The following is a 21,873-nucleotide window of genomic DNA, read 5'->3' as shown; positions in this document are numbered from 1 at the left end:
CTATCTCATTTGTAGATATATTTGTAGTTAGCTCTTGACTGTAGGTTCGTAATTCCCATCTTGATCAGCCAGTATTAAAGCCTACTTAGAACCATATTTCCATTCAATTGGTATTCCGATCCTTTCCCTCCACAAAACTAATATTACCTCACCCGCACTTTTACCTCCGAGAATTCCTTTGTATTCGGCTAAAATTTCATGAACCGCTTTGATAGCAAACGGAATGCTTCGTTATTTTTAATTTCGACAAAGTTTTACCATTATTTAGTCCTGTGTTTTTCCAAGTTTTTTTTACAAACCCCTCCGAGAGTTACTGGCTGAAAGAGCAATGAATATTAACAAGCTCATTATACACAAACAAAATAAAAAATAAATATATTATGTTGATATTTTTTGCAACACTGATTAATTTTGATAACGTTTGAATCCTATTTGAATACATATCTGTAGGTGATCATTATTGTGATTACCTAAACCATTGTTTGTTTAACCCTCTGTAGGCTTTATTCCACGTAAACATAACATCCAGGCGAGCTTAGTTCAATAATTGATTAAGCGGACACAACACAGACAATCCCACACACTGACGTAATATTATCACAGGAGATTTGCTAACAATGCTGTCATGAACATGATTCTAAAATTAAAAGACCTGACAATACAATAACTGCTGTGTATGCAATAAATGAAGAAAAGCCTTTTACAATAGGAAAATATGGCTACAAATTAGTTTTTCTCGAAACCCTTCGATAGTGAAAGCGCGTTAGCAGACAAGCTGTCTATTAATCCCCCTGGACTAAAGACCCTCTAAAATTCAATAGTCCATGAGACTCTGCCCTAACAAAATTACCATGTCTTGCAAACAGAATTAATTAAGCTCCGCAAAGCTCGCAAACTAAGTTACATAATTACAGGGACCCGAAAATACTTGTGTTTCAAAATCCATCTGAGAATTTTCGCGTATAAATCCGCCATTTTATATCCTAAGTATCCTTCGTCGTCGCGTCTTCTTCTTTGAGTGTCTCATTATTTTTCGAGAGTAAAATACCAAAGGTTATGAAATGTTCTAGTGTTTACCTTTGTTAGAACGTTTTGCTTTACAATTGCTGGATGACACTCATCCGGCGTTGCAAGAGAAACTGTCTTTTGTTTTGTAGTGTTGCCTTGTCATGCTTCATGAAGTTCATGTTAAGTTTTTTCCCCAGTAATTGTTAGTATAAAAATATGTATCAAGGTCTTGTGGTACAATCTTTGATGATTCGTATTTTTTACACGTAATTGTGCGAGTGTCCTTGACAGTTGGTCCTTGAAGTTTGTTTACCATTTATAGTTGAGTGTTTACTCGGTCTGAGAGGAGAGCTCGTTATTTATTCACGTTTGTGCCTTCCACATCTATGGAAGAAGCTTTTAGTTCATTAAGCAGGACTTGAACAGTAATCCTTATTAAACCAACCTTCGCTTAATCCTAAACTAACAGAAATATTTACAAAGGCACAACCTGAAAGTTAATCCGAAACTATTTCTACGAAGTTGAATTTATTTCAATTTTACATTTTCAGCGCAAAAGCCGTGAAAGGATCGTGCTAGGGGAATTATATTTCGCTAGATCCTTTCTTAGCGGTTGCTTGCGTCACGAGCTCGGGAACACCCTTTCCTTCGAAGGCACATAAAATTAACATTAACTGCGTAGGTGTGTTTTTGTTTTGGCATAGTTTTCCTGCAACCATATTACAAGTTCAAGGTTAGGAAATTACTGCGATCTGAGGAAATTGGCCATCTAACCATATTATGTTCAGCTATAACATTTCTTCTGTCTGGTAAACAATTTTGATAAATCTCCAAAAAGTATCTGTCACAATATACAGATGAATAAATTTTAACATTAATACTGAATTGTAGGCGCTAGTAATGTAAGAATGAAAATAATTATGCATTATGATTTCAGTTATGTAAACTAAAGGTTGAAAGTTGGTATACAATGACAAACATTAGATGAAAGCATGAGCATATGTTGACACGAACTATTGTAACAATTTAACAGTGCATCACATGAAACGGTCAACATAACGGTTGTACTTCACGGCTTCTGATCTCAAACAGTGCGTCGGATCGACGCACGATCGTCACGGACTCGACAGTAATGCGTCACGCTTGATAGACTACTGAGTGGAAAGAAAGTTTCATAAAAAAGGAATTTGTAATAAGTCGTCCATGTATACGGGGCATAAGCGTTAAAAGTTACACTGGTTCTACTAAATGGAACGTGACTCCCAAATTATCGATATTCCCAAAAGTTTTCAGTCAAATGGTACCAATTTTCGAACAAGAATTTATAGTGTGACATATCGTCTATGTACTTGAATAGTTACAGGGATCTGTAGGAAACCGTCAACCGTATCCAGTGTGGTAAAAGTTGTACCTACTATAGAAGTGATGAAATTCGATGAAAGCAATGACGCTCTTACAAACAAACTGAAAAACATTTAGATTGCGTTAGATCATGCTATGCTGCGGGTATGTTGACGCATGTCGGACCAATTTATCCAAGTGACTCAAATGGATAATCGGTTCACACTAGACGCAGAGACACTTGCGTTGATAGTGTTTACAAACCCTTGGCAATGAAGGTAGTGAGGACAAGCTAGTAAGTGCTCTATTTAACATTTTTATGTATGTATTTTCTTTTTATATATCTTTATAGGACTCATTTGAATATTACACTTGGCCCACTTTACGGAAACTTTCTTGTTTCAACCATTTACAAAATAATGTCACCCATTATCTGGATCATCAGCAATCCATCAATCGTTTTATTATACAGTTTAGAATTTTATTTTAAAACATTAAAGGAGACTAAAATGTTTTTGTATGTATATCGATTTTCTGTCTTAGCATACATTTAATTCTTGTTTCTGAATATTATTTCTTGTTTCTGAATATTATTACTTGTTTCTTGGTAAATATGCTTCATTAACACACGTCCGTTCTATTTCCCACGGCATAATATACGACCACAATATAATGCGTTATTATGTTACCGCCATTTTGGAAATACGATAAAATGTTTTCTTTCAGGTTATTGGCCAGTTAATTTGAAATATCACAACGGGCGCCCTCAAAACGAGTTATTTATAAAGGTCTATAAATAATAAGTCTGTGCTGTAATAATAATTTCATGTCTAGATTTATTTATACCTGAAATGCTGGAAAATTATTAATGAATTGGTAACAGCGCGTGGGAGGTTCTCCAGCTTTTCTTTCAGAACGGTGAACTGAAATTGCAAATTATGATAGACATTAATTAATAAACTCTTGAATTCTCGTGCCACGGTAATATTAGTATCTGAAGACTATCAATAGTCGTGCTAATGGTGTAAAGTAATTAATTTTGTCATAGCATTTTGTAGTGGTAGTCGAAACATAATCTTGCGTTTCAGATACTTCTGTCAGGAGTTTTCCATAAGTATTTTTTTGCTGTAGATTTAAATTTAGAAGTTAGTACTGGCTAGTAAATCTAAGAATACTAAACCTACTACCTCTATTTCTCCCAAAGTCAAAGAAACGAAACGTCCTCACTCAGCTGTAAGTCCTATTACTAGATTAACTGAATATGCCACGTGCCCTCGTACAAAAGACTAGTTACCGACCGCGTCACTTCGATCTAGAACTCTTCTACTTCAGATACAGGACAATTGTATCAAGTAAGTACTTTTAGGCCTTCCACGAACTTACTAATAAAATAGTTACAAGAAACGTGAGCCTTTTCGTACCCCCAATTTTGGACTATTTCTAAAATGTAAGTGGGATTTTAGATACTACCAGAATAATCCTCCACCCAAATATGTAAATATGAAATATCAATGTTTGTGTTACAGACTAAATTTTAATTATTCAAACCATATTTCAGGTACACCTAACATTTATAAAATTCAACCGAACGCCAGCTCGTTGAACACATAATCCTCATGTAACGCTTTCATAATAATTCCGCAACAAACTCAAGAGAAAGCAACTAAATAATTTGTACGTTGATGACGTCATTGTGCAGACGATTCATAGAAAATTTATAGCATTACATTTGGCACGGCAGACGTTATTGTCTAGCCGAGTGCGTTCGCTCTTGGCATAGGGCGGGTAAATAAACTGTGGGTGTGCTGCTATTGCGCCTGAGTTGTTTATATTGTTTACGCTTATTGGTTTATCCGTGTTGTGTCTTACGAATCAATCATGTCTGCAAACACTGCTCAAAAGAATTAAGAAAATTGCCTGTGACAAAAAAATATATATATTTCAAATTGAAATACCAATGAGACAGTAGTGGTCGTAAATCTCTAGAAAATATTGTACAGAACCAATAGTAAGATGTGTTTGAAAAGATCTTTGAAAATATATATCATGTACTCATCTCACATACATGGTTAGAGTAGCTATTTTATGACGTACTTACGTAACATGGGAAGCGCACATGGGATACATTTCTCTTTCGTATCAGTTCCCTTTATTATGCACGACTTTGTTTTTCATTTCGTTCTATCCTATTACGGGCTTACCTACATATTTCTCGGGAGATATTACTTCAAAGAAATTAGAATATTCCTGAAGGAGACCTTTGAAAGTAATTTTGGTAATATATCTTTTGACAAAAAGAAAAATATGTTGGGAAATCTACATCTGCTTGTTCCTAAGCAATTCCTGCTGAAAACTGTTGCTCAAACTGAGACTGCTTTCAAATCAAACCTTGACATTAGCAAAGATAAAGCTAATATAAAAATTGAAAGTCTTGAAGAAACAGACCTTGAATGCAATGTGACTCAACAGTGCTATCAGTCGTTTGATCGTAACATTGAACGAGGGACAAGTCAAGTTCAATCGACCTTCATATATAATGTAAGTTACCAGTAACCCTGGTCTTCAGCTGGTATCTCCCACGTAGTTCATGTCGACAATAATCACTATATAGCTTCATTTGTGTTTAGAGACAACATAAAGTTTTTTATCGTGGGAGACACCATTTGTTTTTCTAATACATCTTGCTTTTACTATTACGAAAGAGAACAGCTGTCTATCGTTGAAGTAATTACAGTTTAAACAAGGAATGTTGTAAAATTGTTTGTTCGTACTTTTGAAAGGCGATGAAACATAAAAATATATGTAGACCAAACTCGGTGATATAGGCTAATCTAAAAGTCGAGGATTTCTTAATGTATCCAAAACACTACAAAAACTACTGAGGATCATAACAAAGGACACAAAGTTCTTATATCTCTGTATAAAATATTGGTAACCCAATCGATATCCATGCATTGTTAGTTGGCAATGACCCTAGCGTAACAGCTGATAAACTTCCACGTGGTTTCCACGTATTAATTAAAGTCGTCGATGTCAATGTCAATTTTTAATAGCCCTGCACCAATACATCGAGTCGTTTGCCGATGGAACAAGGGTGTGACATGACCGTCGATATTACGATTCAGAGGGGAAATTGGAAATACCTCTCTGTTGGTTTGTTTACCATGCTCTTGTTTTTTACGAATACATGGGTCTAATTTGGCCTTTTTTCTTTTTTCGTATATGGTCGTGTATTGCTTCGGGGCTGACGTACATAATGAATCTTTTTTTTACTCTTACAAGCATCTTCTTGTCATTGGTCGTAATGAGTTTTCGTAATTCCCGAGACTTTTTGCTTTAACGTGATTGATTGATTGTTTTTCTTTCGACTTTCGCCGCCAACTACTCGCCCCCATATTTTTTTTCGCTTGTAAATGCTCCGTATGTGTTTCAGGAAATGTTAGCACGTTATGGCTCATTAGCCCATCAAACTAAAGCACCGTTCAATATCACATTAGCATCGATTCCTATACGGGCTTCAATATGTTACGTACATTTGCCACTACTTGACATTTGAGGTCATTGCAGTAATGGAACAGCCTTCGCGATCAAGGCTGTAGGGGGTGATGTCATTCAGTTTTTGGGACACGGCGATAAAAAAAAGCTTTCGTGAAGGAACAACTTTGATTGTTTTCGTCCACAAACTTTGATTGTTTAGCCACAATAGCGTAGCATTCGTTGAAATGTTGCCCGACTTCGGACAAATCATGCGATTCCGAGACATTGTCGGCGTTCAACTGATCATTTTGGTTGCTGTTCATTGCTCTGATAGAAGCAGTCCTCCCCTAAAAGTCATCTCAATTTCTATCCATCTGTTATTTGCGTGATATTATCCATTGCATTTGCTTAATGTAACCAAATTTTTAGATAAAGATCAAAACGAGCTTCGTTAATTTTATTTCTTTATTCTAAGGTCAAATACAAATCTGTTTCCTGATCATTAGAATAAGCGGCTTCCACTATAATTTCACCTCGCCACAGTCATTAGTGTTCACGTGTCTTCCTAATCAGTTTATTACCGGTCATTATCGATCGCAGTTACACGAACGACGTAAAGTCTTGCTACCATTGCTAACTGTTCAAGGTCATGACAAATGTCAAGTGCCGACACAAGGACAGGTTCGAGGACTGCTTGAGAATCCAAAGGTCCTTCTTCAAAATCTAAACAAAAGATGTCATTGTTTGTGAGAGGTTTTTGATCTTCGTGTGTGTTTTTATTTACCCGACTTTGCGAGAAATTTTGTTTAGGGATCTTTATTTTCACTAATTGAATATTTATTAAGTCCTACGCTTAATTTGATGTGAAAAGCCCAAGTTTGTTTAGGTATTCTATCTATAATGAATATCATAATTTGACTAATTATAATTTAATTTTCATTAATACTTGAAAGGTCTGCCTTTGTGATAGGTATTCAGCGTCGTTGAATCTTCAGTTACGTGCCGTAATAACATAAATAATTGACGTATTCTACCTCTCAATTTAATTAACAGAATATTCATATTAAGCTGTTTATTATTTTAACGAGCTCTCTGAAACCTCGGTGCTAAACAAACGGTATCGAGAGCTTTTAAGGTGTCTACACACCAAAGCCGCTGATGCCGGCGGCACAGCCCGGCGGCCCAACCCGCCGGCCGTATTTTGTACAAGCATGCGGCATGATTGTACAAAATACGCCCGGCGGCTTGGGCCGCCGGGCTGTGCCGCCGGCCTCAGCGGCTTTGCTGTGTAGACACCATTACATTGGACTTATACACTTTTCACCTTGAAAAGCTCATTATAATATTTTTTACTTTCAAAGCTAATAATTAAAGCTTTATCCAGTAAATGGTGTCATAAAATATTCTTTATGGCAATTAAAATGACAGTCCCTAATGGATCCTTTGTGATTAATTCATTGTTACAAAAGACTAATTATAATAATTAGTCTGTCACTGTTGTTCAAAGGTACTTGGATATGTTTAGGGATCAAAGCTAGACCCTTATTATGACTTTGTGTTTACGAAATTATTAAATCTTTACAGTGCTCTTAGCCTCGGGTTTCGGGGCTTGTAGTCATTAATAATTCTTCTCTGATTCACATATAAACTTACATAATATTTGATGGAAACCAATGCTTCTTCTGGATTCGTATACTGTCTGTCTTTTGCCAAATGATCAATCATTTAACGCGGCAATACGCAACCACTGTTTGATGTTCCGTGGTCACCAATATTGTTATTTGAAACAATTTGTTCTGCAGTTTTTAGAACAAATAAAGGTCTCATTAAGTCACTGTTATGATGTTAAACCATAATGAGTAATGGCAAGCTCAGTTCGTGACTTGCAGCCTTACCTTGAAGACTGATAAGAAATATTTGTAGCAGCGTAGGTAATCAAAAAGTGGGGCGCAGAAATTAGTATAGGCGTGTTACAGTCTACGCTAAGAGTATGTGCTCCCTTCACAATAGCAAGGTTCTGAATTCTGAAGTCATTGAATTTGTGCATTCAGCCATCCTACTATCCTACTAATATTATAAACGCGAAAGTTTGTATGTATGGATGTATGGATGTTTGTTACTCTTTCACGCAAAAACTACTGAATGGATTTTAATGAAACTTTACAATAATATAGCTTATACATCAGAATAACACATAGGCTACAATTTGTAAACATATTGTTCGAAATACTAAACCTGCGCAGACGAAGTCGCGGGCACCAGCTAGTTTACAATAATGTACCTCTTCAGGGCACAGGCCTCTTCTCATACAAATGAATGAGCGTTAATCACCACGCTTGCTCGCAAATTAGCGATTACAGTGCGAAATTCTTTCAGTATTAGACCACTCACGTATCGAATAAGGCTATAAGCTACTTTTTATTTGTGTGCACGAAGCAGTTTCCACAGGACGTGATTAATGCTGCGAAAACCAGTACTACTACCTATATTTTTACTATTGTAGAATTTTACTGGCTTCTGAATAAACAGTATCATAATCCCACTTATTAAGCTCATAGGTTCTAGGAGAATACAAAGAAATGTATGACCTTAACGTAGCATAACCTGCAAGATTAGCACCACAAAACACCAGCAACTTCTCCTTTGTTCACAGAATACATAATCATGTCGTAATACCCTGAAATATGAAATACTCTCTCGATCAGGGTTGCCAAATAGGACCACATAAAAGTTAGAAGTAGTAATTTTTGTACTAAAGGTACTGATCAACCCTCGGCTCACATCCGTAACTACAAATTAGAATTACAGGGTGTTAAATAAAATATGTTTTTTTTTTGGTTAATGCAAGCATTACATACAAGAAGCAGTTGTTTTCAACGGAAATACACATATTAGAATTTGTATACTTTACACTCAAAAGACGAATACTAAGAATTTGTTTGGCGTATACGTTCAGTTTTCAAATAAGTAGCTGCAGCCACGTTGCTAATTAGCAGGTGCGCCCTTATATCTCGAAAAGGCTTTTATATATAACCATATTTCCTTTGTTTCCACGCTAGGGCGATCTTTTGTCCGAAGGGTGGTTACCACCCTTCGGACAAAAGATCGCCCTAAATAATAATCTGAGATTTGACTACGCGAATAATTTTCCCAAATGTTACGTATCGGACACAAGGCCGAGCTCTGACCTTTATTTATACGTAGGATGCCAAAAAATATTATACCAATACTACACACAGAAAATGTGCTGAAATGTGTTACAGGATTTGCATATTTGGACTCTTTATGTTATAATTTGTAGACCGTATACTTTACTATAGAGTTGGTAAAAGCACTATTGACAAGTCCATTTGGATTACTGGCAGTTGAAAAGTTCAGTGGTTCCCTTCAATCAAAATATATTTGTTATTCATGATGGATTTGAAGTTTGTCATCATCTGCTTAGTCTCTTCCTCACTATGTTCGAATCGGCTTCGGCTTCCAGTCTAACAGATGCTGTCTAGCTGAGTACCAGTGTTTCATAAGGAGCGACTACCGATCTGACCTCCTCAAACCGGGCAACCCAATACCCCTTTTTAAGACTGGTCGGATATAGACCCGTAACGACTGCCGAAGATGTAGAAATGAACGTTTTCGCTAAAGTACATTTATGATAAAAGCTTTGACTCGTTCACATAAAACTTAACTTCTATAATTACATATTTATGAGTTCAATGTTAATTTTGCTACACCTAGAAATCATAGCACTAACCTAATATCTACGTTTAGCCTTCACATTGTAATTAAGTTCATTTTCATAATAACAACAACAAGGTTTTAGGTTAATAGCAGCCTAAAAGCGAGGCTGGGTTTTATTATGAAAATGTTGATGAAAAAGTAAGCACAGGTCCTAGCTAACCTGAATTTATATAGTTGTAGATTTCGGAAGAAAGTAAGGTTGAATTTTTTCTTCTCGTGAATAATAAATACGTAAGTGTTTGATCTGATTTCTCATATCATATCAAAAATAAAGATCAATTTCTCCATTCTTTACTTTCACGCAGTCATGTAAATAGAAATATAATACATTCCTATAGTAAATATCTTATAATTGAACACAGTAAAGCCGAAAAAGCCCTCTCATCATCCTCCGAGCCTTTTTCCCAAACTATGTTGGGGTCGGCTTCCAGTCTAACCGGAAGCCCTCTCTATATTAATTAGTGGTTACAAAATAAAGCAGTAAATTCTTCTTTATTTATTACTTCCACCGCGTTTCGTTTTTCAATATTTCATATTTCAGCCCACGGAATTGAGTCGCGGAAGGTTATACTTTTAAATTATTCGTAGCTTTAATTCTGCTACTTTGATTCTTTATTTACGTTACTAATTAATATTCAGTTTATTGAAATAAATTATTTTATTTATTATTCACTCCATTGCTTTTTCCTCCACCCTCATCTCGACGGAACTTTCAATAACATTACATAAAATGTAGCCTGCGAGGTCTGTTTCAATTGTTCTTATCTTCTTCTTTTTCCTGCCCTGTATTTTTATTTTGGGGTCGGCGCTATATGCTTTCCGCACCCACTTCTCTTTGCCAGCAGTCATTCACACCATTTTTTTATGCCCTCTTTCAGGCAATCTATCTATATTTTGTCTCCATGCATACATTCATACTTAACACACTTATAGCATTTGTTTTTCAAACATGGATTCTTCTGGTTCTTATGTCCATACTGTATCGTTTCAGAGTTTCACTAATATCAACTGACAAACAAGCGTGCTTATTACTAACTGTTAAGCATGACTGGGTATGACCACAAAGGTATATTTAATCTTCAGTTTATTCACATGCATCTCCCACTTGATTTCTGGAAAGCAATTTAATTCAAAGTTCAAATGTTAGCTACAGAAGTATAATCGCATACACCTACACTTGACCTTTTCAAACGCTCGTGGAGTTGTTTCTATTTCTATAACTAGAAAATTGTCGCTCTAAGCTAGTATTCTATTCTGTTTAATATTCATCTGTTTTTTAGCATATTTATATTTGCTTTTGGGATATAAACAACTCGTTTTTCTCGTCCGATAGATTCGAAACGAATATTAACAAAATTTTGAGAAAAAAAGTGTTGATATTTTACAGCATGACATATTTATATTATAGCTACATTGAATTATCGGTTTATTGCCCTCACAAACCGACTGGAATAAGTCATAAAGATTACTGGTAATGTCATCATAACTGAAGGGATACACGACAAAATGGACTCTCACTTTACCATAACATTGTAAACAATATTAGTACATGAATGAGTCTTATAGTTCCATATTCATACTTTAGAACTCACTGAATATATGACTATAGTTGTAACCTGAAAAACTTTTCTTACAGCATATTTCTTCATAACATAACACAAAACTACAATTTACGTTATCCTCGAGCCACATACAAGTATTCCTTTAATATTAAATTTTGTTTATTCTCGAGAGTCCTATAAGTTACACCATTGTACGGGAAACATTACTGAAAAGGCTTCGTACCGTAATAAAGGATACATTTAATGTCCGTTTGACGATCCGTAACGCAGTTTTATCTCCTTTATTAGTACCCCTTGAATTGTCTCAAAAATGTCTGTATGTTATTCTTGTAACCCACCATGCCGTATATGAAAGTTTTGTGTTCTGATACCATATTTCTTAAAAGAAAAACACTATTATTCAGCTGCATTCGGTTAGACTGGAAGCCGACCCCAACATAGTTGGGTAAAGGCTCGGGAGATGATGACTATATTTCTGAAAGACGATAAAATATTTCAGATGAAAGGGGACGATTTGGTTGGTCCCTTGTAGTTCCATTTTTTATCTCCCTTACCCTGATATCAGGATAACTTTAACGTCTCTTAAGTTTCCCAGTTTCTGGCCATAACTACAGTGATAAAAATAATGCCATTTCTAATATCAGGAGTATGTTCTCTTTTTATGAGCCATAAAGCAATAGATAAAATACTGTAATAGTGCTGTAAACCCTATAGGTACTACATTCATGGGTACACCCTACCATCACTTCGGCGTTTGCAATTTAATTACCGTTCGTGTTAATTGTAATAGCGTGTAAAATGGTAATGACGCTCGTGGACTCATTTTTTTGCAACTTACACTTAATTACTCCTGCAGGTTTCCTTTTTTTACCTATATATTAATACTTGCTTCTGCCCGCAGCGTCGCCCGCATGGTCTGCTGATAAAAAGTATCCTACGTTCATTCTGGTACCACCAAGAATTATGTGTACAAAATTTCGGACTTTCGCATTTATAACATTAGTAGGATTATGTATCTACTTGCTAATACGTATTTTATAACCTTACTTTTCAACTTTCCTAATAACAGATGTTCAAATTCTGAGGTTTACACAGAACTTCGAAACCTTACATTATAAGCGATTAGCTACCAATCCTTTCTTCCCCAGGACCAATAAATTCTTTCGTAACGGCAATTTAATTTAAGCAGGAGCTTATTACATTTTTTATTACCCTTAATTCGTCTCTTGTCGCCCTCTCACGACGTACATAAAGGATTTTGTTTTCAAAATTGCGTTGAGCTGTCTCATATGGAATTTTAAATTAATAATGGAAAAGTCGGAAACCGCGTTTAGATGAGCAGATAGTGGCTTTTATGTTTCCTGGATTCACAGAGTTTATTTTTTGAGTGACTTTCTTGTCCTTTGACAAGAGAGTGTTTGTGTCACGCATGTCTTGTAAACGTTTTCATACTTTTGTCGCATTGGCTAGCTAGGCGCTAGCGAGCCGAGTCTATATGTGCAGTTGCTTAGTAATGTATATCATCGTTATATCAGCCAATTGCCTGCCACTGCTGAACCTAGGCCTCTCCCAAGGAACGCCAACCATCCCTGTCATGGGCAGCCCACATCTGTCCACTGGCCCGGTACCTACTACAAATCGTCGGTACACCGTGCAGAATTCTCTATACTACATTTACCCAAATCAACATATATGCTAAACCAATTTAGCATAAGACTCTAGTTATTTTTGCCGACTTAATAAAATAGAAAACAACTGAATAAACATACATTATGTATTGTTACAGCGCCAGTCGCACTTGTCCGGCGGAGGGCGCGCCCGAGCAAGACTCGGCGCAGCCCGCCGTCGATCTGCCGCGCACCAGGGATGGAGAAATTGATTACGATGGTAAGATTTATGCTCCTTGTAGACCGACCCTTAAAGGTATAGTAGGCGAAGCACAACAATACACACACCTATATTGTGTAGAAGAAGAAAGTTATGGCAAGACAGGAAAGTCAGGGAAAACAGAGACACAGAGGGACACTAAGAGACAGGATTTTATATCTTGAAGTTTAGTACATAGCTTATGATTTGGAACAGATTATCTCACTTCACTAACAAATTATCTTCTTCACTAAGAGGGCTTCTTTACGATATTCATGTATATTACCTACTGCATAGCATATATACTATACTGCATAGACTTTAACAGCAAGACCAGTAGAAAGCTATGCTAAACTGTTGAACAGCCTTTACAAATGATAGCCACGAGGTAATCTGTGTCCTCTGTAAAGTCAATTAAACATAACTTTTTTATCTTCCCCACTCTAAACAAAACCGTCATAATGCGTCACCCACAACCAAAACGTCACGTACGAACTTACAACGAATACAATACACGACATTATTCCCCTCACGACTGCACTATGAGGAATATCCTTTGACACGAATGTGCAGACGACTTCGCGGGGCTTCTGGGGATTAGCATACAATGTGCACGACGGGGCTTACTTGTGGTGTGTCGTCGTTTGTTCACGTATAGACGGTGGCAGCCCTTAGGTATTGAAAACATAATAAAAACATACATTATTACAAACTGTATTGGTAACGTTTGCACTTGGAAAATTATTTACATGGTATTTGGTAACTAAATCGCCACCAGTATCAAGTTTTCTTGCGAGTAGAAAACGTTGCAAGTGCAATGGAGAGTTAAGTCATCTTTAACTCTTAAGATTGTTAAAATCTGGGCTTAGAGACACAAATCATACCTATTAAATGGTTTAGGTAATCGAATGCTGCTTTATTTATATATTAGTTAATATGCATTTGTAGGTAAATTGCTACATAATCAACTTGAAACTTATTTTCGTCAAGAGGAAATGAAAAAGTAAACACGGGCAGAATCATAGTTAAACATTGTATGTAATAAGACCGACCTACGCCAGTTGATACTTATTCACTTCCTAAACAGTTGATTACTTCCAATTGCCTTCCAAAAATAAGTTTCAAGGAATTATTTGATTCATAAACTTTGCCATCTAAATAACAGTAGTTCCAGGAATTGTTGTTTGTGGATAGTGGTTATGGAAGCATTTACCAAGGAACGCTAACGGTTGGTTGCATCATTTAACTTTAACCAAACCATAACCAGAGTCGTATACTTGCCGCTTTGACAACTGAAAATGTAGTTATCTTAAAAGTTGAATGGTGCATCTCACCATTAAACTTCAACAGCCTTACTACAGAAACTTAAACATCTGTTGAACACTTCTCTAAAAAAATGTGGCTGCAAAACGGACCTTATTTCAACGTCATAATCTGTCATTTTTTTAGACAAGTATTCAACAGGCGTTTAAAAGTTTTTGTGGTACCTACGACGGCAATAGTTTAACAAGAAATCACGTAACAAAAGTGGTGTAGGTCGAATTAAAAGTGACGTTGCAATCTCATGATATTACATTTTGCATTGCTTGTTATAGACATCATAATTCATGATTTTTGCTGCAGCCCCAAATGAATAAGAGTTTTATCAGAATGTAATTTCATATACTTTATTCAAAATATCCAAACATAGTCATAAAAATAAAAATTACATTATACGTATACAGACAGTTATTTGATGACTGCCCATAAAAATCGAACGAACTGGCCTTTCCCAGTTTCCCTGGCACCATTCCAAACATGAAAGAGAGTTAAGCTGTAGGACTCGACATATTTTTTCTGTCAAAGCATAGACGTCATAAGACTCGACTTTTTAGGGCAGTCTATTAAGTAAGTTAATTGATCTCTCAATATGCTGCTAAGAGCAAAACTTGAAAACGACTGAACCTACCTATACCCAGACTAGATATATGTAGTAGTTTCCTCCTGAGTCTGCTAAGGTAAACAGTAATAAGGTTGTGAAAACCGGTTTTGCCTAACTAACCTAAACAAAATCCAGAAGGTCTAGACTTCTCTCAGGACTAGACAAATATAGGCAACAGAATAAGCCCGCCTAAAACCGGGGAACTTTAGCTTTGACTGAAATTGGAATGCCATTGTATAACAAACCTTATGTCCCTCTACCTACATAATGATAATTTTCCATCAACAGCCCTGTACGAGGACGAGTCGGACAGTGACCTCGGGTCGATGGAGAACCACGGCTCCGTGGTCACCCATCTCCTGTCACAGGTCAAGATTGGAATGGATCTCACTAAGGTAAATATCTTTATCTTTCATTATATGTATTATCGTTGCCATAGATGCATGATGCTCAAATAGTAAAGAAAGTTTTATATTTATTTCAAACCTGTTCTACTTTTATCCTAAACTAATACTTAAAAGACAAGCAACAAAAGAAGGAATAGAATATCTTCGAGTTTGCAGTAAAATATGTGACATTTGTTTCGCCCTGTGGCTAAAATAAATAAATATTTTAAAAGTAATTTCTTTCCGCGCATTCTCCGTGTTCTATTGAGATAGGTGTGCGTTCACCATAAAAAGAAATAGTATTGTACTTTCCACACTTCACATAATGTAATTTTGTTTTGTTCTAGGTTGTGCTACCGACATTCATATTGGAGAGGCGATCACTCCTAGAGATGTATGCAGACTCATTCGCACATCCTGATCAGTTCGTCAAGTAAGTAGATAACAGATCTCTAACATTTTAATTTAATACTTGAATACATAAAGCTTTTGGTTTTCATTATGAACTACATTAATTCGACTATGTCTAAATCGAATAAATAAATGTAATTGTTAAACAAAGTGGATAAATCCAATTAAATTAATTCCCTAAAAGTGTACAATTTGTATTCCAAAAGTCTTAACTAACTTCGCTAACTTTTAACCTATCGGAGACCATACAAAGTTCCACGACGAATTTAGTCGACAGTAGTTACCTTCTTTTCAATAATATTCCTAAATGACTTAAAACTTTCTCCGTTCCCAGGATAGTAGACCAGCCCACACCCCGAGACCGTATGGTACAGGTGTGCCGATGGTACCTCAGCTCGTACCACGCTGGTCGCAAGTCCCAGGTTGCTAAGAAGCCGTATAACCCCATACTGGGGGAGGTCTTCCGATGCCACTGGGACCTGGACGCAGTGCCCGGAGAAGTGCATCAGAGTAATAATGAGAAGGTAAGAAAAGAAATAGTTAAGTTACCTTTTTTACCCCCCAACGCAAAAAGTTTGTCCGCTACTTGTATCTGTCTGTGGCACCTTAAGGTGCAAGCTAACATAAACAAGCCAGGATAATTCGTATATACGATATTCGAATAAGTAACTTTATTCAACCAACGACTGGCTGGCACTAGCTGGTCTTGGCTTCTTTCTAGATTTGCGTCAAAAATATTTACTATCCATTTTAATTTTAATATATTACTTGTAACCTAAATTAGGCTGGGTTGCACCATTTAGCTATAACGAAAACCCAATCATTATATCGTCGATTTGATCAATGGGCGGCAAGAACACGGCTTACAGTTTGGTTATCGTAATTGTTAAACGATGCAGCTCACCCTTAAAAATTTTCAATCTTCCCAACAGCAAGAAGTAGGCGACGGTCCAGTCCCCTGGTGCACACCGGACCAGCTGTCCTTCGTAGCGGAGCAAGTATCCCACCACCCGCCGATATCAGCGTTCTACGCGGAACACGTGAACAAACGCATTCAGTTCGAAGCCTGGGTCTGGACTAAAAGCAAGTTCCTTGGTTTGTCCATCGGAGTGCACAATATTGGAAAGGGGACTGTGACGCTTCTGGATACCGGGGAAGAGTATACGCTTACGTTCCCTAATGGATATGGCAGGTGAGGTTATTTTTGAGCAAGTTTCAGATTTGAAATATTCAGCTTTAGTTTTGTAAAATATTGTGTTTTGGGTTATATTAATCAAAATAAGTGGCTCAACTTCATCTGGGTCATTAGTAAAAATGGGCGTGCCGCAGGGCTCAATTTTAGGTCCCTTTTTATTCTTAGCTTATATAAATGATCTCCCGTATATGATGTCTGTGATCTCTGATATTATTTTATTTGCTGATGACACTTCCCTTGTCTTCAAAATTAACAGAAAGGAATCTAGTCCTATAGACGTAAACGATAGCTTGGTTACTCTGAGCAAGTGGTTTGCCGCGAATAACTTGCTTCTTAATTCCTCCAAAACGAAATGCATTAAATTCTCTTTACCTAATGTAACACCAGTAGGGCTCAACATCGTTCTGGACGATAATAAATTAGATGTTATTAGTCAAACCGTCTTCCTGGGCATCACCATTGACTCTAAATTGCAATGGGGTGCCCACATCTCAGCACTGTCAAAGAGGCTGAGTTCCGCAGCTTATGCAGTCAGAAAAATAAGACAGATTACTGACGTTGCTACTGCTAGGCTCGTGTATTTCGCTTACTTCCATTGCATTATGTCCTATGGCATTTTACTGTGGGGGGCAGCGGCTGACGTAAACTCAATCTTCGTTCTCCAGAAAAGGGCAGTTCGTGCAATTTATGGCCTCGGCCCTCGCGAGTCATTAAGAGAATTATTTAAAGAAATTGACATACTGACACTACCTTCTCTTTATATACTAGAAAATATAATGTTCGTACGCAAAACTTAAATCAATTTAGTGTTAAAAGTGATATACATTCTATTAATACAAGAAACAAACACAAGCTAGTAGCTCCGAGATTCAGATTAACGAAATCAAATAAATCGTTTTTAGGGAATTGTGTCCGTTTTTACAACAAGCTGCCTAAGTGTGTAACCGATCTCACGGATATAAAATTTAAGAACACTTTAAAATCCACCCTAATTAAAAAAGCTTATTATAAAATTCAAGACTTTGTTGACGATAAAGATATTATATGGCGATAACTCATCTCTCCATGTGTGGCTTCCCTGGCAATTAAACGACTTTTTCTTCTCCCTTTGCATTGTATAGATTTACAGTTTAAGTTTCTTGCATTGTATAATTCTGTGAGCTTACTATTGTTATGTAATAGACTGTTTGTACTGTGACTATATTACTTTTTAAAAAGAGTGTCTATGGAGTTTCTTGCCGGTTCTTCTCCATGAGACCAACTTTTTGGAACCGTGCAACTAATGTGACGTTTCATAGGTGCCTGCAAAGGCCTATGTGAAATAAAAAGATTTTGATTTTGATTTTGATTTTGAATGGTGCCATTATTGAGAATTTAATTTTTGAAAAGAACATAAATCTTTTCCTATTCCAAAAATATTCATTGAAATGAAAATACTGCTTGATTTTCAATACAGCCAATTAGCACAATAAATACACCATTAAGTTCCTTAAAAATTCACACCTATGTAATTTCCTAAAAATATGTTCCACCTTTCACAGATCAATCCTAACAGTCCCCTGGATAGAACTAGGCGGTTCGGTAGTCATAGAATGCGTGCAAACGGGCCACAAGGCGAACATTGAGTTCCTCACGAAGCCGTTCTATGGCGGCAAGAAACACCGCGTGACTTGCGAAGTGTTCGCGGGCGCTGATAAGAAGCCCTACTATACGGCGCAGGGAGAGTGGAACTCAAGGATGGATGGACGCTGGACTGAATCTGGAGTAAGTATTATTTTTGGGGCGCTTGTGATTGGATGGGAGTGAAATTAAATGGGATCAATAATGTTGTGTTGAATGCAGACCCTCCCCAGCCTGAGACGAATTTGAAGGAGAATTCGTTTGTACCTAATCAGAACTGTAATTATATTGTTAAAATCCACATCCACATTCTATCCACATTCTATCTTGTTGTGCAACAACAACAGTAAAAGACGCCTCAGTACGAGGCGTTTTTTATTGGTAGTTGTCCTACAAAGACCTTTTAACATGAAATCTGCATAGCGCATCTATTGCGCATAATATGCGCAAAACTTGCGCATTCACGGGCAATGATAATGGTCTGCCTTTCAATGCCGTTCTGTCAGTGATAGTAGTCTTATATGTTGTTTATCATCCCAGCGCACAGAAGTACTGTTCGAAGTATCGAACATGAAGGCGCGTCGCAAGCGCGTGGCGCCGGTGTCCCGCCAGGCGGCGCACGAGTCGCGGCGCGTGTGGCGCCACGTCACCTGCGCCCTGCGCGCCGCCGACTGCGACGCCGCCACCTGCGCCAAGCGCCACGTCGAGCAGGCGCAGCGCGACGCCGTCAAGTCGCGCGACGCCTCGGGGGAGAAGTGGACCACGCTGGTATGTTACTGTGTACTGTAGTGTGGCGCCACCTACCTACCACCTTTAACTAAGATTTTACAGCGGTAGCACCCAAAAAGATGTCGTCAAATGAAATAAACTGTTACTATTGATTCACAAGATTTCAATTGCTCTCTTTTGTTTCAGCTGTTCAGCCCAAAAGGCGAAGACGGTTGGGAGTATACCGCGCCCCTCAAGAAACGTCTCAGCACCACCAAGACAACGCCCCAACATAAAAACGGCGAGACCACTGAGAACACTAGATAATCTAACAACAATCAACCTTGGACTTATGAAGTAAGGTAGAAACTCCTTCGTCACTACAACAGACCTTCTAGGGTAGGCAATGTTCAGTGACGCACTGTTCTAACGGCACCACACTTCGGGTATGCTCGGGAATCTTCGGGGATCTTCGGGTGAAGTCAGTCCTGTCATGTGTCCTTCTCTTATTTATACAGTACTCGAAGTGTGGTTTCGACGTTTGTTTTAGATATCGATAAAGTTGGACCGTTAAGTCTCTTATGCCATAATTTTAGGGTTTTTTTTAATGTCGCGCATGAGTTCTTAAATGTAGTAATTTTGTTTTTTTATATCCCCTTCTTTCGTCTTTTGGGGAAATTTTTAAGTATTTATTTTGTTAAAATGAAGATAATTGAGCTAGAAAAAAAAGTCTAGTGATGGGCCCCATATAATAATGTCATGCGGTCTTATAGCCAGTAATGTTTTCAATTGTTACTGTTTCATGTGTTCCTTCCTATACATATATAAAGGCATCAATAGTGATGACCCACTGAGTCCGAAAATATGTCGATTAAATGAAAGATTGGTTTCTGAACACGAACAAAATTAAAAGTTGTGAACTGCAAATACTACTTTAATTGTAACCTGTGTTTCAAAAGCAACTAATCGATATAATTTCGATAAAACTGGCAGCGTGCGCGACACTATTTATATAAGTTTTATTTTATAATTCATGTTTTCTTGTAAATTCCCAATTCTTATTATGGCCTATGATAGAATTCAGCAATAAATACAATTGTAAATAATGTTATATTTCAAATTGCAACGCTTTGTAAATTCTGTTCGATTCGAACACGCGATGTGCACCGTACGAGAAAAGCATGGACTTAGAAACACAAAAACATTACCCGCGCAGTCGGGTAAATAGAGGTACGTTTTTAAAAGTTGGTCGATGTACGGTAGTGAAAGAAAGTCGCGAATTTAAAGAGTATTATGAAATGAAATGTTATTATAGTGAATAGTCGGTTTTAGGCAGCTGTAGTGTCGATCTAAGGTACCGTTAAACTAATTTGTAAAATACTGCAAGATTTTGAAATATGATTCTCTTTGGTCACCGTTGAATTTTTACGTAAACACAAGCAAGATACCTACATTACATCAAGATATATTTTATTAGTTATGGTTTTAGGAAGTTTTTGCACCGGGCATTTTGAAAGAGATATTTTGCTCCTCCTTAATTAAAAAGTGTTGAACTTAAAAACATGTTCATAACACCGATTTATAATAATGAGTGTCTCTCTTCTATCGTAGATATATTTCAGATTCTAACAGGGCGTCACTCGTATGCATTTTCTTTAAGCTTATTCTACCTTGAACAAATGCCCAATGCGAAAACATCCTAACTACCCGTAGAAGCGGTTAGTGAAACCTTATATGTAAAAGTTATCAAAAAGGTAGGAAATAATGATATTGATGAAATTAAGTTGGCAAGTACTCTATAGGATTCGATAATATCAAATAAGTAGTGTATGTATGTATATGTATAGTTATATTTTTAATTCTTTGTGTGTTAACTAAAACGATAGCCATTCAAAGGAGAAGTTTGTGGTTTCAAGTGCTAGATTTGAAAAAAGTTAATATGTGGAGTTAAAAATATAACTATACTGCAATACTTTTTCACACAATGATACTCTGATGTCGATTTAAATTCTATACTTTTTGTATGCTACTGTAGTTTGTATGTAGTGCAAGTTATTGTACCTTCAGCGTAATATCCCGAGGTTTGTGAGTATCGTCTCAACTTAGTGGCAAATTGCAATGTTTGACTAAGTATGACATAAGTAAGGTCATGCAAAGAGTATTGTTGAATTGATAATCTAGGATGTATCATTATCAGCAAACTTTAAAACGTGTATCTAATTGAAAAGAAATACCGAATGTATCTCCAAAAATCTATAAGTATCTCTCAGATCTTTATTTGTAGATGGATAGAAACGTATTCGGGGTATTACGGTATAATTTAATCTCGTTTTTACACTTGTCCATCCGTTTGTGCGATGTCCACGGGACTCTAAACTTCACTTACTTTAGTGGGTAGGTGCTTACACTTTCTAAGTCCACTGTACGTCGGTTCAATTGTAATAAATAGAAAAGACTGACAATGTGAACGAAATCTTACGGAATCGACGGTCACTTGCAAAATTATGATTAATTATGAATTATTCAATCACATAGACTTATTTAATTACATAGTTATAACTACCATGTTGTATATTTAAATAAAAAATTACATTATTTTATTGGGTTTTGTTTGTTTTTACCTTTTTCTCCATATAAACC

At 36.8% G+C, this 21,873-nt stretch overlaps 1 protein-coding gene across 3 annotated transcripts in view; it reads left to right on the top strand.

Annotated features, from left to right (window-relative positions):
• LOC110373981 (oxysterol-binding protein-related protein 9) overlaps positions 1-21,833 on the top strand; it is an 84,559-nt gene extending 62,726 nt beyond the window's left edge. For all 3 annotated transcript variants that reach the window (XM_064038099.1, XM_064038101.1, XM_064038100.1), the window contains 8 exons: positions 12,913-13,013; positions 15,202-15,308; positions 15,647-15,732; positions 16,045-16,234; positions 16,643-16,902; positions 18,447-18,669; positions 19,066-19,293; positions 19,441-21,833. In XM_064038099.1, coding sequence (XP_063894169.1) covers positions 12,913-13,013; positions 15,202-15,308; positions 15,647-15,732; positions 16,045-16,234; positions 16,643-16,902; positions 18,447-18,669; positions 19,066-19,293; positions 19,441-19,560 — 1,315 coding nt within the window. In that variant the 3' untranslated portion in view covers positions 19,561-21,833. The remainder of the gene's footprint in view (positions 1-12,912; positions 13,014-15,201; positions 15,309-15,646; positions 15,733-16,044; positions 16,235-16,642; positions 16,903-18,446; positions 18,670-19,065; positions 19,294-19,440) is intronic.
• The last annotated feature ends 40 nt before the right edge of the window (positions 21,834-21,873 follow it).

Source organism: Helicoverpa armigera, chromosome 15 (assembly GCF_030705265.1).
Source record: "Helicoverpa armigera isolate CAAS_96S chromosome 15, ASM3070526v1, whole genome shotgun sequence".
In the NCBI taxonomy this organism is placed as follows: domain Eukaryota; kingdom Metazoa; phylum Arthropoda; class Insecta; order Lepidoptera; family Noctuidae; genus Helicoverpa; species Helicoverpa armigera.
Note: the sequence above shows the minus strand (reverse complement) of the source record. Positions and strands in the feature narration are given on the sequence as shown.